At 42.2% G+C, this 19,586-nt stretch overlaps 1 protein-coding gene across 1 annotated transcript in view; it reads left to right on the forward strand.

The window, feature by feature from the left end:
• Nucleotides 1–19,586, forward strand: part of HGSNAT (heparan-alpha-glucosaminide N-acetyltransferase) — a 47,390-nt gene that overhangs the window by 18,713 nt on the left and 9,091 nt on the right. Inside the window, exons 6-13 of the mRNA XM_073598110.1 lie at nucleotides 4,588–4,657; nucleotides 7,009–7,112; nucleotides 7,956–8,032; nucleotides 9,891–9,921; nucleotides 10,607–10,767; nucleotides 10,913–11,028; nucleotides 11,784–11,905; nucleotides 19,176–19,302. Of these exons, the coding sequence (XP_073454211.1) occupies nucleotides 4,588–4,657; nucleotides 7,009–7,112; nucleotides 7,956–8,032; nucleotides 9,891–9,921; nucleotides 10,607–10,767; nucleotides 10,913–11,028; nucleotides 11,784–11,905; nucleotides 19,176–19,302 (808 nt within the window). The remainder of the gene's footprint in view (nucleotides 1–4,587; nucleotides 4,658–7,008; nucleotides 7,113–7,955; nucleotides 8,033–9,890; nucleotides 9,922–10,606; nucleotides 10,768–10,912; nucleotides 11,029–11,783; nucleotides 11,906–19,175; nucleotides 19,303–19,586) is intronic.

Consider the following 19,586-nt stretch of genomic DNA (forward strand, 5'->3'; position numbering starts at 1 on the left):
AACACAATCTCTAGACTTATTTTGTTAAAACTACAAAAAGGCAAACTTTTTACTTTTAGGTGAGGATAATTTGGGAATGCATGGTTTTAAAATGCCATGATTTATATCTGTTGGATGCTGTTGTGGCAGGTACTACTACATGGAGTATTTGTTCAATTTACTGGAATTGTATGTTGGGTGTCTTAAGTATGGTGACTGTGGCATACACTTTGTGTATCAAAGCCAAAACTTTGGTTTCAAAGGAGAAATCCAGCCTGAGATTTTTAGGCTGGGCTTCTCCTAAGGGTCACAGGAGTTCAATTCGTTTTGCACTCCTGTGACCCGTTTTCAGCGGAGAGCGGTCTGATGTCCGCTCTCCCCTGACGTCACTAGGATCAGTCCAGGCAGTGCGTCATCCCGACTTCGGAAGTCTGGATCCGCCAGCTGCCTGGACTGATGGCCGCTCCCTGCCCCTCCATAGCTCAGCACTCCAATGAGCGGCAGAGATGCTGATCTGCTCGGGGGGGGGGGGCGGGTGGGATGTTGGTTAAGAGAACCGAGCCATCGGCGGTGTTCGGTGGCTCGGTTCTCAGTGAAGAGGCAGCGGGGGACAGATGCAGCATCGGTCTGATGCTGCATCCACCTAGGTAAGTATGACTAGCCAAAAAACCCCCATACTTCTCTTTTAATAGTGGTGAAGGATTACAACATCTGCTAGGTTTTTATTGCTATCTATATCCCCGCTGGAAGGATTTACAATCAGTATGGGGGTCCATTTTATAAATGTTCTCATACAAGATTCACACAACTTTCACTGAATTCAGTTAGAATATGTGTGAATCTTTCCTGATTTCCTCTTAATTCCTGTTGGATCTATGGGCCGAGAAGTCAAAGTAATTCTCCCCAATCTTACACGGACAGGGAAAAACCTGACAGGAATTCACACTTGCCTACTTTATCCAAAACTACCACAAAGTGCTGATATCGACAGAACGATTAGTCTGTAAAATATTTAGCCTTCCTCTTTAATAAAATCAAAATACTGATTTTTTCCTAATACAAGTTTTCATGCAATCTTTCATAGGAAATCTGTGGGCTGATTTTATTAAAGGAGCTGAAACACAATACATTTGTTCAACTGTGAAAAGCAAATTACTGATCACTTTGAATACCCAGCTATGTTCAGATGAACTAAGATGGCTAATTTTAAGTGAATATTCACACAATTTGTTGTGTGAAGATCCTCCACTTTCGTAACACAGCCTTGATTGGAGGCTGGATCATGCATGGGATACAATCTGCTGTCTAATGTCTTTAGATTGCTTTAGATCAGGGATATGCAATTGGTGGACCTCCAGCTGTTGCAGAACTACAAGTCCCATGAGGCATAGCAAGACTGACAGCCACAAGCATGACACCCAGAGGCTGAGGCATGATCGGACTTGTAGTTTTGTAACAGCTGAAGATCCGCTAATTGCATATCCCTGGTTTAGATGATCAACAAGCCATTCCTCCAGAAACTCAGAAAATTCCAAAGTGTGTGTGTGTGTGTTCTCTCTCCCACAGTTGTAGGTAATCTTTAAATGTTTCTGCAGCTGTAGCTGTAGCTTTCTGTTGATCCCAAATAATTTTTTTATAATACTCCACCTAACAATCAGAGTTGGGCAAGCATGGCAGTACTAGTCCAACAACTACTTCTCGCAATGATTTATAAAACAGGAAGAATATAATATTTTGTAGGATCAGCATTTGCAGTTCCCCTTTATGCAGCTGTAAATGCCAACATGATCTCTGTTTCAGAGGATTGCAAATGAATCAATCTGTTATACATTGCTGAAGGTTTCCTGTCATGCTTGGCATGTGTTTAATGTGAGTGTGCGAAATGTTTACCATTGTGAATGCGGAGGGGTTTCTTTTTATACTGAAACACCGCTAGCAGTTCAACACCAAATCTGACCAAGCACCCTCCACCAGGCAGAAATCATTGATTTGTACCCATGGAATATTCTAAGTGAGCTGTGACATGTGTACTTTTATTCTGATCAATAGGAACTTGCATACAAATTCAGTAAAAAAAATAAATATGACTAAAAGCGATATTGACCCCCAAGCTTGAACCCAGTCTTGCAACTTTGACGTGCTATTATATCTCTACATATCGCAACTATTTGGTGTATCCAGGTGGATTATACTTTATTTTTTTTCCTCGGGACAAATTGGGCTTTCATTTAATGGTAAATAGTTATTTCTTTAAAGTGGTTGTAAAGGCAGAAGGTTGTTTTATCTTTCATATTATATTTTGTCTTTCCGAGTGTGTCTGAATGGAATCACAGAGCTCTGACTCGGCTCCGGTGCCTCCATAGCAAGCTTCTTGCGGTAGGGGCACTCGATGGGAGAGAGGGACCCGAGAAGGAGGCTCTGGGCTGCTCTGTGCAAAGCCATTTCAGAGCAGGTAAGTATGACATGTTTGTTTTTAGAGAAAAAAAAGAGACTTTACAACCACTTTAATCATCGTCAAAGAAAAACCGTCCCAAAATGTCATTTTTAAATTTAGCTGTGCATTTCTTGCCATTACCATGGAAAAATGCAAAACAAATTCTCCTATTCTGATTATCACCGTGATATCACTTATATGTATGTGTGTATTCGTTATTTGTACCTGTAGTAGGGGTTTTTTTTTTGTTTTTGTTTTTTTTTATCCTACATAAAACACACTAACAAAAACTGATACCAAATTGCACACACTTGTCTTTTTTGTCACTTCCCATGAGCTGAACAGAATGCACAAATAATGGTATACTTATATAAACGATCTATTAACTTGCTGTATGTTAGTCTTATTTGTTTAACTGCTTCAGGACTGCCCCACATACATATACTGTGGCAGGGTGGCCCTTTCACGCAAAATCATGTACCTGCATGTGTGGTGCCTTTTTTTTTTTTTTTTTTTCCCCAGTTTTGGGGTGCGCACCGCTGGCGACCCCCGCTTCTACTGTGATCGGACACAGCGTGAGCCAATCAGCAACTCCAGCGCACGTGCCAATACATGGCCATTCTGTGACAGCAGAAGACAGATCTTGTATTTCTGCTAAGCAGGAACATAGATTTGTCTTCTTACAGTAAAAGCATTCCCAGGGAACACCTTTAACCCTTTGATTGCCCCCTATAACCCCTCCCCTGCTAGTGTCGTTGTTACAGTGCATATTATTTAGCACTGATCACTCTATTAGTGTCACTGGTCCCCAAAAGTGTCCCATTACTAGTAAAAAAAAAAAAAATATCCCAGACGCTAAAACTTTTGCGCAAACCAATCAATATACGCTTATTGGGATTTTTTTTTTTTACCAAAATCATGAAGCAGAATACATAATGACCTAAATTTTATGAAGAAATTTAGCTTTTTTACTTGGGAATGTTTTATAACAAAAAAAAAAAAAAAAAATAATAATAATTTTTCCCACAAAGCTCCATTTGTGGGAAAAAGACATACATTTTATTTGGGTACAGCATCGCACGACCGCGCAATTGTCAGTTAAAGTAGCACAGTGCCGAATCGCAAACAAATGGCCTGGTCATGAAGGGGTAAACCTTCCAGAGCTGAAGTTGCTAAAGCTGAACCTTAGAATCCTGGACAGTTTTGACCTTTTTAAATCCCTTTCCCTGACCACATTAACTGTTTCACCCCTAGAAGGTTTTCCCCCTTAATGACCAGAGCATTTTTTGCGATACGGTAATGGCAGCGATCTGCAATTTTTAGCGCGGCTGTGACAGTGCACTGTTCAATGTAAAAACGACACTGGCAGAGAAGGGGATTAAGTATGTTCCCTCAGTGTTCTAACTGTAGGGGGGATGGGCTTACTGGAACATGACCGTTCCTGATGACAGGGAACAGAAGATCTCGCGCGTCGCTAGGCAGAACAGGGAAATGCCTTGTTTAAATGGACAGTTCCTCGTTCTACCTCCCCTCGTCGCCGGCAGACATTGAGTCACGCTCACCCGATATCCTACTTTTGCGGACTGACATACAGGTATGTCAGTTTGCGCATGACAGCCGACCTGCCGCAGTATATCTGCCTGAGCAGGTCGGCAAGTGGTTAATCACCCCTTTTTAAAGTAAAAAACAAAACAAGCCCTACTTTTTGAGTATTTAATGGCTTTTTGTATGCTGTCCTAGGCTTCATGTTTTCTTTGCCTGGACGCCATGAGGGAGGATCTAGGGAGGTGACTTACATCATATCCGACATGTTCCTAGGGGGAGCTGGAAGTACATTATACATACTGACCTGATGGGTGTGCATGTGGGTGGTACTTGATGGCTGTCACAATCTGGTGCAGTGGAGATCTTAGCCACCCACCGAAGGAACTTTTTATAATATTTATTATTTTTTTATATTCAACTTTTAGGTTACCTAATAATCAATTACAGATTACAGCACTTGTTTTAAATGTTGAAGGATTAGTCATAAAATGCACCAGGAGTTTTGAACTCCTGAAGTTTCGGATTTCTTTTTGAAGATAAAAATTTGTGCACGTTCAGTTTAATTCTTGCTTGTTCTCCTCCCTCTATTTATTTATTTATTTATTTATTTATTTTCCTCCTTTTTGTAGGCGGAGCCCTGTCCAGAATTGGTTATGCCAACAGATCAATCCTACTGAAACGGACCGACTCATTAATTCTGTAAGAAAACACTTTTTGTAATGAAATGCTGCATCACTCTTTATGTACTCTTCAACTAGGGGCAGTTATGTTACTATGTTTTCAGAGTTCTATTTATTCCTAAAGAATATCTGAACTTTAAAAATGCTTTTTCAGAATTCCAGGCATATAAAGTTCTTGAAAAGGCAGTTTTGAGTAGAAAAAATAAATACTCACCGCCAACTTGTATTAGGTACACGTGTTCAATTGCTTGGTAACACAAATTGCTAATCGGCCAAACATGTGGCAGCAACTCAATGCATTTAGTCATCTAGACGTGGTGAAGATGTGTGTGTGTGTGTGTGTGTGTGTGTGTGTGTGTGTTATATTTCATGGCTCGAATAGTAATTTGAGAACATAGTCCTGGTACAAGCATAACATGTGACAGAATGGTACACAATAAACGTCGAGTAGGTAATTGGGTTACATACAGAGACTTTGTGGTCACACACACTTTGCAGACAATATACCAGTATAGCTTTCTTTGCATAGTACATAAACTAAAATCAAAAGCTTGGTACATCGAGGCCTCTGATCATTTCCCTGTATGTCCAACGGTGCTAGTTTTGGTGACTTCACCAGGGATAGCTGCAGACGGCCATTGATTACTTCAAAAACATGTGCCCAAAACTGCGCCACCCTGGGACTGCTCAAGAACATATGGAAGTATGTGACAGTATCTGAATGACACTGTCCACAAACTGGGTCTCTGAGGGTAGATCCTGTGATATCACTGGGAAGTGCAGTAGATCCTATGCTGTAATTTAGTTTGTATCAGTTTATCTCCGGAGGAGGTGACCAGCTTAAAACTCTCCTTGAAAAAATCCTCTTTTCCAAAGCCTCTCAATCTTAGGGGAGTCAAGACTGGATAGCACCAAATAGAGGGCATAGAGAGACTTGGTCAGGGACTCCTTTGCAAGGAGCTCCTCAATGGGGTCCATGGCCAGAGTAACAGATTGCCGGAACTGGGTCTGGGCAGCATGCCAAAACTGGAGATGGCGAAAATGCATCTATCTAAGTAATCCTGAATTGAATTGAAAAATCTTTAAAGGACAGTAATACACCCGCCGGCATAATGTTCCTTAGCCTTTTTATGCCAGATTTGCCCATATTGGGGGGGGGGCAGGGGTAGACCGAAAGTGTGGTGGAGTGGGGTTACCCCATAGCGGATGAAAGGGTGACCAATGGCCTGATTTATGAAACCGCCTCCTAGCGGCTACCCACACCTTAGAGTTTTCGGTTGCAGGAGGGCAACATAAGCCTTGAGGCCACTATATACCAGGTTACAATCTCATTAAGAGAATCCAGAAGGGCAGCCTCCAAGCATATAGCCGCATTGGTCCGAGAGCGGACAAACCACCAGTGGATGGAGACCAGTATAGCCGCCCAGTAATATACCAGGAAAGACGTAAAGTAGACTTCGCCAGACGAGGAAGGGAGCCGCCCCATATAAAGGTGCTAACGCAACGGTTCAGCTCCTGAAAGAAGGAACCAGGAATCCATACAGAACAGTTTTATATAATATAATTTGAGGATGATTTAGCCTTGGTTCACACTAGTGCTGCGGCATAACCATGTGTATTTTTTGTAGCACTTTTTTGATGCATTGTGTGTGTTTTTATATAAAATAAAGATAGATGGACCCCCCCCCCCAAAAAAAAAATGCACTGAAGATGCATGTGCATGCATTTTACATGTGCCTTTTATGCACTCCAGTTGAAGTCTGTGGGGCTAACAACTCATGCTACACCAAAAGAAACACCTGCACCTTTTGAAATCTCGCAGTGCACCATGTTGCATTGATGTAAACGGCACCATAGAGAATGAGATTTCCATTGTTGTGCATGGCAACGAAACTGCAGGCATAAGAGAAATCGCACTAATGCGAATGAGGCCTAATTAAAATTTTGAGTCTTTGCAATCAATATGTTCACACGATTTGTGTATTTATCCAAACATGTAAAAAGCTCATTCCTGTGCATTCTAAATATCAATTCATGTCTAGATGAAATAAGTAAACTGGAATTTGCTTTTCTCAGGGTTATTTAAAAATTAAGTCCCTCAATTTTTATTGCGTAAAATCTAACCAGCCTCATTACCTGTTCCTTATCTTTCCCTGTGATTTGAAATGGTTTTGTTCACCTTTAACTTGTCTGTATTGTGCACCTTAACTGCACACACAGGACGAGATAGAGATTCTCTCTCCAGTTCTCTAGGTCAGGTAAACTAGCTTATAGACACTGCCGTCAAAGTCAATCACTGGACTGGGACTAATTAATTGGAAAGAAAAACCTTAAATATGATCTAAATAAACCCCTTCCTTGTTTCCAAAGGAGCTGGGATCTCCAAGCAGGGCTGATCTCTGTAATCAAGATGCCCATCTGGTTACATGGACCGCTGTGCCGCAGCGGCTGCGATCGTTGGATACCTTTAGAGGGTAACTATAGTGTTTCCAGAATATATTTCTTATACTGTAGTGTTATTATTATTATTATTATTATTATTATTATTATTATTATTGTGGGGCGGATTCTTGGGAGCATAACAATATAACATTTTTAGCACTGAGATCTTAGTGCTTTTTTTGGGACTCTGCAATTGACTGGTAGTTGTCAGCACTGGGGTCGATGCTTAATTTATTGCAGAGGGTAACTACTATATCTTCAGCTCATGCTACATTCGCATGAAATAGAAGAATGAATAAAGGCATAAATGTGACATACTTTGTGCATTTGACTCCCACTTTATAGACCATTAATTATTTTCACCAATAACTATTTTAAAATGAACAATAAGAAAACACCAGTGGTCAATGAAATGCTTCTTGGTTGTCAGTGGAGAAGGGCTCCCTAAATTGGTTGTTAGTGGGAGAAGGTCCACCTTACATTGATGGTCACTGAGGAAAGGGCCTTTTGCGGTTGGCGGAAGGAATGTGTTTTGTTTTGTGGTGTGTGTGTGTTTGTGTTTTTTTTTTTTTTTTTTTTTTTTTTTTTTTTTTTAAGAATGCCACTTAGTTGGTTAATGGGATGAATACTACTTTGCTTTGGTCCAATAATTCTCTTTCTTGGTCATTCAGACAAATGCCCCCTTACAGATGGCAAAAAAAAATGCTGATTGCTGTCAATGGTTATGTATCTAAGAGCAGAAATTGTTCATTGCTTGAGAAACCCATAGCAACTTTTTGAAGGTGAACCCCAGATGAGAGGCAGACCTAGGACACATTTTACAGCTTTAAAAGAAAAATACAAGCTTTACAAATTCTATGTTTTTTATATTATAGGCTTGCTCTTATAATAATGGTATTTGTGAATTATGGCGGAGGAGGGTATTGTTTCTTCAAACACCAGAGTTGGAATGGTAATGTAATGCCAGCATTTTTTTTCTGTCACGCCGTTGTCATACAAACTTATTTATGGAAATTGAAAATTGGAGCAGTGGTGAAGCTTTTGTCCATAGTCATATATTCTTTGATCTGTTTTTAAATATTAAAGAAGACAGACTACTATGGGCAACACCTTAATCATAGCGCTTATACCAAATACTTAATTACTAAATGCTAAAATTATAATGTTCCATATAGTACAGCTTGAGGCTGGATTCACACTGTTGCGAATTGGATGCAAATATCACTGCATCCAATTTACATGTCAGGAGACTGACCGACTGTCAATGGAGCCAGTTCATACAACTCCGGAATGGCTGCGGAGCGAATTGCAGCTGTTCCGTTTCAGGTCCGAGTTCAGCCAAAAATTTTGGACCAAAATTGAACTTGAAACGGAGAACAGGCACTCACCGGACCCCTGTTGTGAGCTTCTCTGTATGACAGTGTGAACCCAGCCTTAAAGAGGGAGTCCATTAATTAATAGCATCCTTTTATTTTGTGCAATAATGTCTAACAAAAAAAACGCTCTGTGCAAACCAAATTGTTGTGATTATAAAATGCTCTTCAAAAAGTGCTCTCATGTTCAGCAATAAGCCTCCACCAGACAGGATCGACTCACTGCTAGAGGAATCAGTCAGTGCTTTCCCCTAAGGCAGACATCCCAACCTGCAAAATTTAATTTCAGGGAGGTGAATGAAATGCTGCCTCATTGGTGTCCATTATTGCTGCCTCATCAGTGTCCACCAGCTGAGCGCTCCCGGCTTTGTCTTGTCCCCTCTCCTCCCCTGGCCACAGACAGAAGACAGAGCACCCCGAGCGGCTGCCGTGGCCATACTCCATTTTGGGCTGCTCTGTCTTCTGTCTGTGGCTGTGTGACAGGCCCAGCTGGGAGATCACCCGGCGCTGGCTGGTGTCTGAGAGACTGCAACCAAATGCAGGAGACTCCCGTGACCCATAGAAGACTTGGGATGTCTTCCAAGGGGTTAATCATTCAGGTAACATCGCTCCTTCCTTTCACCATGGTCAGGGATTTCATTAAATCAGGAGATAAATGGCTAAATAGTGTAAAAAAAAAAACAAAACAAAAAAACGGTTTGCTTTCACTGCTTATAGAGTATTAGCTGGAGTTCAGCATCTAGTCAAGTTTAAATATAAATCTGCTAGTCTAACACTACACTCTCCCCAGACTGGCAATGCTGCTGTCCAGAGGTGTCAGCTTTATTATTGATTTGAATGCAGATACTCTAAGACATGACGTGTTACTGGCTGGATCACCAGGTGAAAATAAAGGGGGGGGGGGGGGGGGATTGAACTACTGCAGCCACCACATGTTGTCCCCGCTGGAAGAACACAATGGCTCTGCGGGACGGATTCCCCCAACAATGACTGTTGAATCGAGCGATTGGTTGCAGGAAAGAAAATCGCTCCATCTATGGCCGGCCTTTGCCTGTACTAAAATAATGTTGCTCAAGGAGAAGTTGAGCTTGTACAAAAGGTTATTGCACCATTGTGCATAGAGCAATAGCGGCCCTGAGTAGACCCTAAAGCATATTGTACCTTATGGGTTTGTAATTAACTTTTTTAATATGATCTGTTTCACAATGAACAAATTGTTTAACCTTTAAATTCGTATTTATGATTTTTATTTTGTGGGTTGAACCTGGACATCACTTTACATTCTTTACAATCCCTTAAATTTATGTTTACATGTTAAGTAAAGATTGCAGACTATAAGCAGTTTAGAGCTAGTGCTTTAATGTGTGCGTAAACTCTTTGGATGTCACTTCCAGGCATGGTATAAATTTTATTTTTTTTTATTTATTTTTTTTTCAGGGTTGACACTAGCAGACCTTGTCTTTCCATGGTGAGCATAATTTTCCAGCATAATTCCTTGCATTAAGATAAAAAAAAAAAAACCTGTGTGCAGCAGCCCCTCTAATACTCACCTGAGCCCCATCTCGATCCTGTGTTGTTGCCTGAGAGACTCTGCTGTCCAGGACTCTCCCTCCTCATTGCCATTGTCAGTGAGCCAATCAGAGGAAAGGGCGGGGCCGCACTGCAGCTCAATGTCTGAATGGACACACAGAGCAGCGGCCTGGCTCAGGTGTCCCCATAGCAAGCTGTTTGCTGTGGGGGCACTCGGCAGGCGGGAGAGGCCAGGAGTGTCGGCGAGGGACCTGAGAGGAGGATCTGGGCTGCTCCTGTGCAAAACAATTACACAGAGCAGGCAAGTATGACATGTTTGTTACTTTTAAATTAAAGTATCACTTTAAGTCAAAATGTATTGATTTAGTGTCTGCAGAGGAGGGGAAATGTAATAAGCAGATCTAGAAAAAAAATGCCTGGATGCAAGACTCAAAGGGCTAACTGTGGCCTACAGATACGGGCATCTACACATATATGATAAATCTTTGTAGGAGAAGTAATTGAATCAGTTTATTTTTAATATAATTTTGAAGCATTTTACAAAAGTTTGTTGCAGATTGGGGTCATAAAATGTTTTTACAACCACAAATTATTACACCTGTTAATGGACAAATGTTTTTTAGGTTTGTGTTCATCATGGGAACATCCATTCATCTGTCCTTAAATGCAATGCTGCGAAAAGGGAACTCCAGATGGAAGCTGTTTTGGAAAGTTCTTTGGAGAAGTATTCAGCTTTTCCTCATTGGATTATTTGTGATAAATGAGAATTACTGTCGTGGTCCATGTAAGTTGTTTCTCCATTATTTTTCTTTTTAGTAAAGAATAGGTTCCTGCATATCAAGTATATTGGAACTGTCGGAAGCATCAGTCACAAAGTCTTCATGGTATAGAACACAAAAAATGTGTAATTCATTTCATTCTGTTTATAGTGGCATGGAGTGATTTGCGGATTATGGGTGTTCTTCAGCGCATTAGCTTAACCTATTTGGTGGTTTCTGTTTTGGAGTTGCTGTTTACTAAGCCGCTACCAGATGCTCTTCCTCAGGTAACACATAGAATGGTCTTTTAGTGTTTATTCACATGGACACATTTATCTTTGTTTTTATTATGGGAGCGACACTTGCTATTTGCGAGTAGTGTGGCAGATTAAGGGCACTTTCACACTGGCAGCACCCGGGCATCTGGCTTTTCGGCCACTACGGGGGTGCTTTTAACCCCCGCTAACGGCCGAAAAAGGGTTAAAAGCGGCGCTCCAGTTTCAATGGGCAGGGGCGCTTTAAGAGCGGTGTATACACTGCTCATACAGCGCCTCAAAGATGCTGCTTGCAGGACTTTTTTGAGCGTCCTGCCAGTGCACCGATCCAGTGTGAAAGTTGAGGAGCTTTACAGGCGCTATTTTTAGCGATAGAGCGCCTGTAAATGCACCTCTTTGTGAAAGTGGTCTAAAGCTAAGATTTTTAGCAGACACTTTTACATTATAGTTCTTGTGTTTGTTTTTTTTGGGTAGATGGTGGAGATATTGGTAACATTTTGTATTTCTTGTTATCTGTCCATGTGTCGAGGTCCAATGTCCACACTTCCATACCATTATCCTCTAAAATTATTTAAGCTAGCTGTACACTGCTTAAATGTTGGCAAATTCCTGACAATTGAAGATGTGAGTGGGCTGTCGGAAGCCATTGGTAGATTGTGACAATAGGGATGCCTAGACCACTTCATTATTCCGCTATAAACATTTGAGGTATTTCTTTAATCCCAGTCCTTGTATATTGATGCTTTTAAATGCATTTTGTTTTCCAGAATCGTACTTGTTTTCTTTTCCAAGACGTGGTTTTATTCTGGCCGCAGTGGCTTATAATTTTGGCTTTGGAAGCTGCCTGGCTTTGCTTGACATTCTTGCTACCTGTTCCTGAATGCCCCTTGTAAGTAATGACATACTACACATTTCCTTTAAATTCGGTTCCTACCAACAAAGGCTACACAAACCTAAGGTAGTCATCCATTTCCTGTCCTCCGCTCCTGCTTCCATTCGTGTTCAGGAAAATGTTGTTTTATGTTAAAGTAAACTTGTTATGTACTTGGGCAGTAGTATATGGTGAAATTTGCCCAAGCTGAGATTATTGTACCACCTGTTTACATGATCAGCTCCAGAGGCAGCTAAAGTTTTGTGCACAAATCTTGTCTTTTTCTTTTTTTTTTTTTTTTTTTTTTTTTTTCCTGTAAAAAGCCAAGCTGGATTTTTTTTTCTTCCTCCTAAATCTGCTTCTTGGTCAGTGAGGTTCAAGGATCAATAGGAATGCAAGCTTAACCCCTTGGCCCTGACGTAACACAAATTCGGCCCCACTGCTCTGGGCTTTTCTGTCTCTGTGAATGAACGAGAAAGATGCTTTGTGTTTCTCTATACCCCCCCCCCCCCCCCATCCCTGTCCTTGTAGAGATGGGGGGGGGGTGTAGAGGAAAAAAAAAATTAAAGAAATGGGATAAAAGGTTTGATCTAGGTCAGTGCCAGGGTTGGTGTTTGAATCAATGTCGGCAGTATTTTTTATTTATTTATTTTTTATTTTTAATGGGGTGTTTTTGTTTTGTTTTTTTCTTTTTTGTTTTTTTTTTTGTTTTTTTGTTTTTAAAATTTTGAGACCGTTTTTTCCTTTGCTATAAAAAATATCCATTACCATTTACCACCAAATCAAAGCCCAATTTGGCCTGGGGAAAAAAAACAAGATATAATCCATGCACAAAGTAGTGACATGTACGGTTTTACTAACCCATGTCAAAGTTTTCAAAATTGGGCTTAGGCATTAAGATTTGTTTTACCCTTGGGTGCAAAGGGGTTAACTTGTACAGAAAATGCTGAGATTTGCATATTTTTTATTTATACAGGCTTTATATAGCTCCAAAAGTTTGCACAGCACTTTAAAACATAAGGGCAGACAGTACGGTTACAATTCAGTACAGGAGGAATCAGCGGGCCCTGCTCATTAGATCTTACAATCTAGGAGGGAGGACCAAGTGTTACAAAAGGTAATAACTGTGGGGGATGATATGATGTAGAAATAAAAGTACAGTTAAGGACAGAATAGGCTTCTCTGAAAAGGGTTTTCAGGGATCATCTAAAAATGCATATTTGGTAAACCTGCGTTTATACCTCCACATACCTTCAAACTGAATATATTGACTGACCGCACAAATGCATATTTGGTAAACCTGCGTTTATACCTCCACATACCTTCAAACTGAATATATTGACTGACTGCACAAATGCTTATTTGGTAAATCTGTTTGTCACCACTGTTTCAACTCCATCTGTAGCCTTGCTCACATTAGTTCAATGTTTATTTAGCCATTAAGCCTTACCTAAATTATGGGTTTCCTTATCTTTACAATTTTGGCCCTTTAGTCCCCTTGCAGTTTGATTGTGGTGTGAAAGTTATGCCCTGCTAGCTGTGTTCCAAATATCCCCTCCTAATTGATTAATTGCCAGATTCAACCCACACCCAACACACAGTATAAAAACAAGGCCGTCTTTACGGGGGAGCACATACAGGGGGCTCTTCCAAAGAAGTGGGTTCTTTAAATAAGTGGCACTTCTGCTCTTGCACTTCAGCGATTTGCACAAAGAAAACTATAACAGACTACAGGTGACCCCATTTCCAAATTTTATCATCTTCCTCTCTAAAACAGGCTCTCTTTACCTCTCCTCCTTTTCACAATTGCTGCCTCTCTCCTCAAACTCTCTTTTCTTCATCCCTCTGCTCCACCCCACAATCTGTACATATCACCCTCACTTCTCCCCTCCCCCTATTACTGCACTCATCACCTCTTTCTAACTCTAAGCCCACTTGCTAACAAACCCCCCAGGATACTAAGGCATGTCCCCTCATACAAATTATATTCTCATACTACCTCCCTCACTCTTCTGCTTCTCCTAATCGCTGGAGATATTTCCCAAAACCCTGGGCCCCCCTTATTTAACTGTGCCCAACACACCCATCACCATCACCCTACACCCTCTGGCAGTAGTCGCAATCTACACAATTTAGTCTCCATTCCTCTTCTTCCCAACACCAGCCTCCCTCTCTCCTGCGCCCTCTGGAATGCCCGCTCTGTCTGCAACAAACTCACTGCTGTTCATGGCCTCTGTCACTAATTTCTTTAATCTACTTGCTCTCACCGAAACCTGCCTCCACGAATATGACACCCCTTCTCTTGCTTCCCTCTCCCAGGGTGGCCTTCACTGGACTCACTCCCCTAGGCCTAATGGACGCAAGGGAGGTGAAGTGGGAATCCTCCTATCCCCCCAGAGCACCTTCCAGGTTATTCACCCTCCTCCATCTTTCTCCCTCTCATCATTCGAAGCCCACTGTATACGTCTATTCTCTCCTACTTCCCTAAGAATTGCTGTGATCTACCGGCCCCCTGGACCATTATCAACTTTCTTTGATGAGTTTTCTGCCTGGCTACCCTACTTTCTCTCTTCGGATATTCCCACAATCCTTCTCGGGGATTTCAATATCCCTGCTAATACAAACACTCCTGCTACCTCTAAACTTCTTAGTCTAACCTCTTCATTTGACCTGAAGCAATGGGTACAGGCTTCTACTCACTCTGATGGCAACACGCTTGACCTTGTATTCTCTTACCTATGCACTCCATGCAACTTCTCAAACAATCCTTTTCCTCTCTCCGACCATCACCTTATTAGTTTCTCTCTCCCCCTGTCTTCCACCACCTTTCCCTCCAAACGCCTAACCATCACCCGTAGAAACTTTCGCAACTTCAACTCCTCTCTCCTCTATTCTGCTACTGACCACCTCTATGACAAAATCTCTCCCCTGTCCTGCCCCAACCAAGCCACGTCAATCTACAATAAATCTCTGTCCTCCAACCTGGACAAGCTTGCTCCCCTCACTACACGCAGAATCAGGCCTCGACCCCTACAACCCTGGCAAACAGATGACACTAAAATTCTCAAAAAACGTAGTCGCGCTCTTGAGCGTCTGTGGCACAAGACTAAATCTCTCAAAGACTTCAACCAATACAAATCTGCCCTCCAAAAATACTATTCTTTCCTCCACACTGCCAAGCAAACCTATTTTACAACTCTTATTAACACCTTCTCATCCAATCCCCGTAAACTCTTCTCTACCTTCAACTCTCTACTTTGTCCTCCACCCACTGACTTAGAGCCCATTCACACAGGGGCAACACGACTTCCAGCACGACTTTGGGAGGCAACTTGGACACGACTTGAGTATGAATCACAGCACGACTTGGGGCAACTTACAACACAACTTGAAGTCGCCTCCAGGACAGGGAACTTTACAAGTGGCCAATCAGAGCTAATCAGCTGTGTGTGAGAAGGAGGGGGCTGGCTGTTTAGTGGAGGAAATTACTTTCTGTTTCTTTTCTGCTTCCTGTAAAGTTGCCTCAGTATGAACAGTGATCAGACTTGGAGGCAACTTCCATTGAAATCAATGGGTACAAGTTGCCTTCAAGTCGGATTGAAGTAGTACAGGAACCTTTTCTGAAGTCGGAGCGACTGCAGTAGTGTGCATTAAGACAGATCCATTCACTTACATTGATTTTTTCATGTAGCGCGACTTGAGGCGACTAGGGGCGACTTGAAGTCGGATCCAAAGTTGCCCCTGTGTGAATGGGCTCTTACTCACTGCCCAGGAAATCGCCAATCACTTCAAAAACAAGATTGATACAATCCGCGATGAAATCTCCGCTCTACAGGTGTCTCCCCCAGCTAAGACCCCATGTCAACAGGTACAACTGACACTCCCCCTATTCAAATCTGCTACTACAGACGAAGTTGCTAAACTCCTTTCTATCGCACACCTAACCACCTGTCCCCTGGACCCGATTCCCTCTCAAATGCTACAGTCACCCTCTGACCCCATCCTACACTCTCTAACCCACATCTTCAACCTCTCCCTCACCTCTGGCATCTTCCCCAATGCTCTAAAACATGCACTGGTCACCCCCATACTTAAAAAGCCGTCCTTGGACCCCACCAATCCTAGCAACCTACGCCCTATCTCCTTGCTCCCCTTTTCCTCTAAACTCCTTGAACGCCTGGTTTACAACCGAGTGACCACCTCATTAAAAACAACCTTCTTGATCCCCTTCAATCTGGATTTTGCCCTCAGCACTCCACAGAAACTGCTCTTTTAAAACTCACAAATGACCTACTAACTGCAAAAACCAACGGACACTATTCTGTACTCCTACTTCTGGATCTTTCAGCTGCCTTTGACACGGTTGACCACCCCCTCCTCCTCAAAAAACTTTACTCCCTCGGTCTCCGTGACTGTGCTCTTCAGTGGCTCTCATCCTACCTATCCCAACGCACCTTCAGTGTCACTTACAATTCTACTTCCTCCACTCCTCTTCCCTTCTCTGTTGGGGTCCCCCAAGGTTCTGTTCTTGGACCTCTTTTATTTTCAATCTACACCTCTTCCCTGGGTCAGTTGATAGCCTCTCACGGCTTTCAATATCATTTCTATGCTGATGACACACAAATCTATCTCTCCACCCCTCAACTCACCCCATCAGTCTCCTCACGAATCACTAACTTACTAACTGACATATCTGTATGGATGTCACACCACTTCCTCAAACTCAACTTGTCTAAAACCGAGCTTATAATATTTCCTCCCCCACGTGCCTCTTCCCCGGACTTCTCTGTCAAGAGCAATGGCAAAACCATCCACCCGTCCCCACATGTCAGGGTGCTAGGTGTTATCCTGGATTCTGAACTCTCCTTTCTGCCCCACATCCAATCACTTTCCAAAGCTTGCCGCCTCAACCTCCGCAACATCTCTAAACTACGTCCCTTTCTAACCAGTGAAACCACAAAGCTCCTGATTCACTCCCTGGTTATCTCTTGCCTTGACTACTGCAACTCACTCCTCATTGGCTAACCTTTAAATAGACTATCCCCCCTTCAGTCCATCATGAATGCTGCTGCCAGACTTATCCACCTTACAAACCGCTCAGTGTCTGCTACCCCTCTCTGCCAATCCCTCCATTGGCTACCACTAGCCCAACGAATTAAATTCAAAATACTAACAATAAGTTACAAAGCCATCCACAACTGTGCCCCCAGCTACATCACTAACCTAGTCTCAAAATACCAACCTAATCGCCATCTCCGTTCCTCCCAAGACCACCTGCTCTCTAGCTCCCTCATCACCTCCTCCCATATCCGCCTCCAGGACTTCTCCTGAGCCTCGCCTATCCTCTGGAACTCCCTACCCCAATCTGCCAGACTGTCTCCAAATTTATCCACTTTTAGGCGATCACTGAAAACTTTCCTCTTTAGAGAAGCCTATCCTGCCTCCATCTAACAACTGCACTATTTTCTCCATTAGCTCATCCCCCACAGCTATTACCCTTTTGTATAACTTGACCCTCCCTCCTAGATTGTAAGCTCTAACGAGCAGGGCCCTCTGATTCCTCCTGTATTGATTTGTATTGTACTTTTACTCTCTGCCCTAATGTTGTAAAGCGCTGCGTAAACTGTCGGCGCTATATAAATCCTGAATTATAATAATAATAATAATAATAATAATAATAATAATAAAAAGCATGGAGATAGACAGACAGATTGTGGTAGGGAGTTCATAGGATAGGAAAGGCTCAGGAAAAGTCCTGGAGGCGAGCATGGGAGGAGGGGACGAGGGAGCTAGAGAGCAGGAGGCCTTGGAAGAAACGAAAAGAACGAGTTGGTTGGTATGTTTAGATTAGGTTAGTGATGTAGCTGGGGGACTGAGTTGTGGATGGCTTTGTAAGTTGTTGGTATTTTGAATCTAAATTGTTGGGTAAGTGGAAGCCAGTGAAGGGATTGACAGGAGTAGCAGACACGGAACGGTTAGTAAGGTGGATGAGACTTGTAGCAGCATTCATGATAAATTGGAGGGGGGCTAGCCTATGTAAAGGTAATCCCCGTGAGACGGGAGATGGAGTGAATTAGTTTTGTGGTGTCATTGGTTAGGAAGGGGTGTATTTTAGAGTTGTTTAGGCAGCAAGATTTGGACAGTGATGTGGGGTTGAAAGGATAGTTCAGAGTCCAGGATTACACCTAGAATCTTGGCATGCGGGGATGGGCTGATAGTAGTGCTATCGCTTTTGACTGAGAAATCGGGGGAAGAGGCACATGGAAGAGGAAAAATTATGAGCATGGTTTTGCATAGATTTGAGGAAGTGGTGTAACATGCAGGTTGATATGTCTGTTAGTAAATTAGTGATATGTGAGAAGACTGAAGGAGTGAGCTGAGGGGTAGTACGCATATAACTTAAGCTAAATTTCAGGATCTGCTGACTGTTTTTGACTGTCTTCGTTCATATGATTTGATTGCATTGCTTGGGGTTTTTTACTTTTAGAAGATGGAATACTGGTATAGATTTCAGACTGGAACACAAAAAAAACATATTTGCAGAGCATTGCAGCTGACTGGATGAGTAAACTGATTATTTTGTACTTCACAGTTAGAAATCAGGAGGGACCCCTTGAGAGGAGACAATTCCTGAATTCAACTATGTAGCTCATTAAGCCTTCTCGTGCCTCAAATTTTTCATTTGAGGCACAAAGATGGAACAGGCTCTTTAGCCAACTCTGAATCCAGATAAAAACTTGCTCAATAGAAGTTGTGTGCCCAAACATAGGGCACAGCAGCAGTGACACTTCCTGTAACCCAAGTGGTTTGTGGGGTGTGCCTCCTACATGCCTTTCAGAGGCACCCAGTGGGGCATAGAAACAGGATTCTTTCTTTCTTCTTCTTTCTTCCTCTTTGTCCCATTTTTACCATTGAAAGTAAGCAAAATAAAAAATTTTGGGGTTGTCCCCAGAAAAGTAATAGAAGGGAAATTTTTAATTGGGGGTATTGGATATAGTGACCTGGGGGTCCTCAAGGGATTCCCTTAATTTGTAGGGATTTCCTGTTTGGCTATGGGATAGGAAGTGATGGGATACAGATAGCGAGAGAAAAAAAAATCAGAGGGGTTATGTAACTTTCCCTAACGCTATCCAAAAAGAAAAAAGTTTTGCCTATAGTTCTAATTTAAACAGTACAGTTGTCTGTCAAGCACCAGAGGCAGAAGCAGACAAAACAGAAGTATAAACCAAAGTTACTGAAGTTCTCTCTGACAGCCATCATACTTCAGTGTTCATTTTTATTTTTTTAGGGGTTATCTTGGACCTGGAGGTATTGGCGATATGGGAAAATATCCAAACTGTACAGGAGGGGCAGCTGGCTACATTGATCGATCAGTTCTTGGTGAAAATCACATTTATCAGCATCCATCATCCAATGTGAGTTTTTGCTTCACAGATCAAAGAAAACACAACAGACTGCAACCTAGTGGAGGAGAAATAAGTGTAGCATGTAAAAACTTTAAGTAGGCCATCCATCACATTTTAAGAACATTTGTAGTAGAGAAAAAATTGCTAAGCTAGATTTAAAGCAGTCCCATGCTGCTACTACATAGTAGGCAGTTCAGATACCTTGTTATTGGGTCAGGTTTCCTCTTCAATGGCCCAAGTGCCCTGAATACCAGGGTGTTTGGATATGAACAGTACAACTTTGCTTCCTGTAT

The sequence above is a fragment of the Aquarana catesbeiana genome, linkage group LG01 (genome assembly GCF_042186555.1).
Source record: "Aquarana catesbeiana isolate 2022-GZ linkage group LG01, ASM4218655v1, whole genome shotgun sequence".
Lineage (NCBI taxonomy): Eukaryota > Metazoa > Chordata > Amphibia > Anura > Ranidae > Aquarana > Aquarana catesbeiana.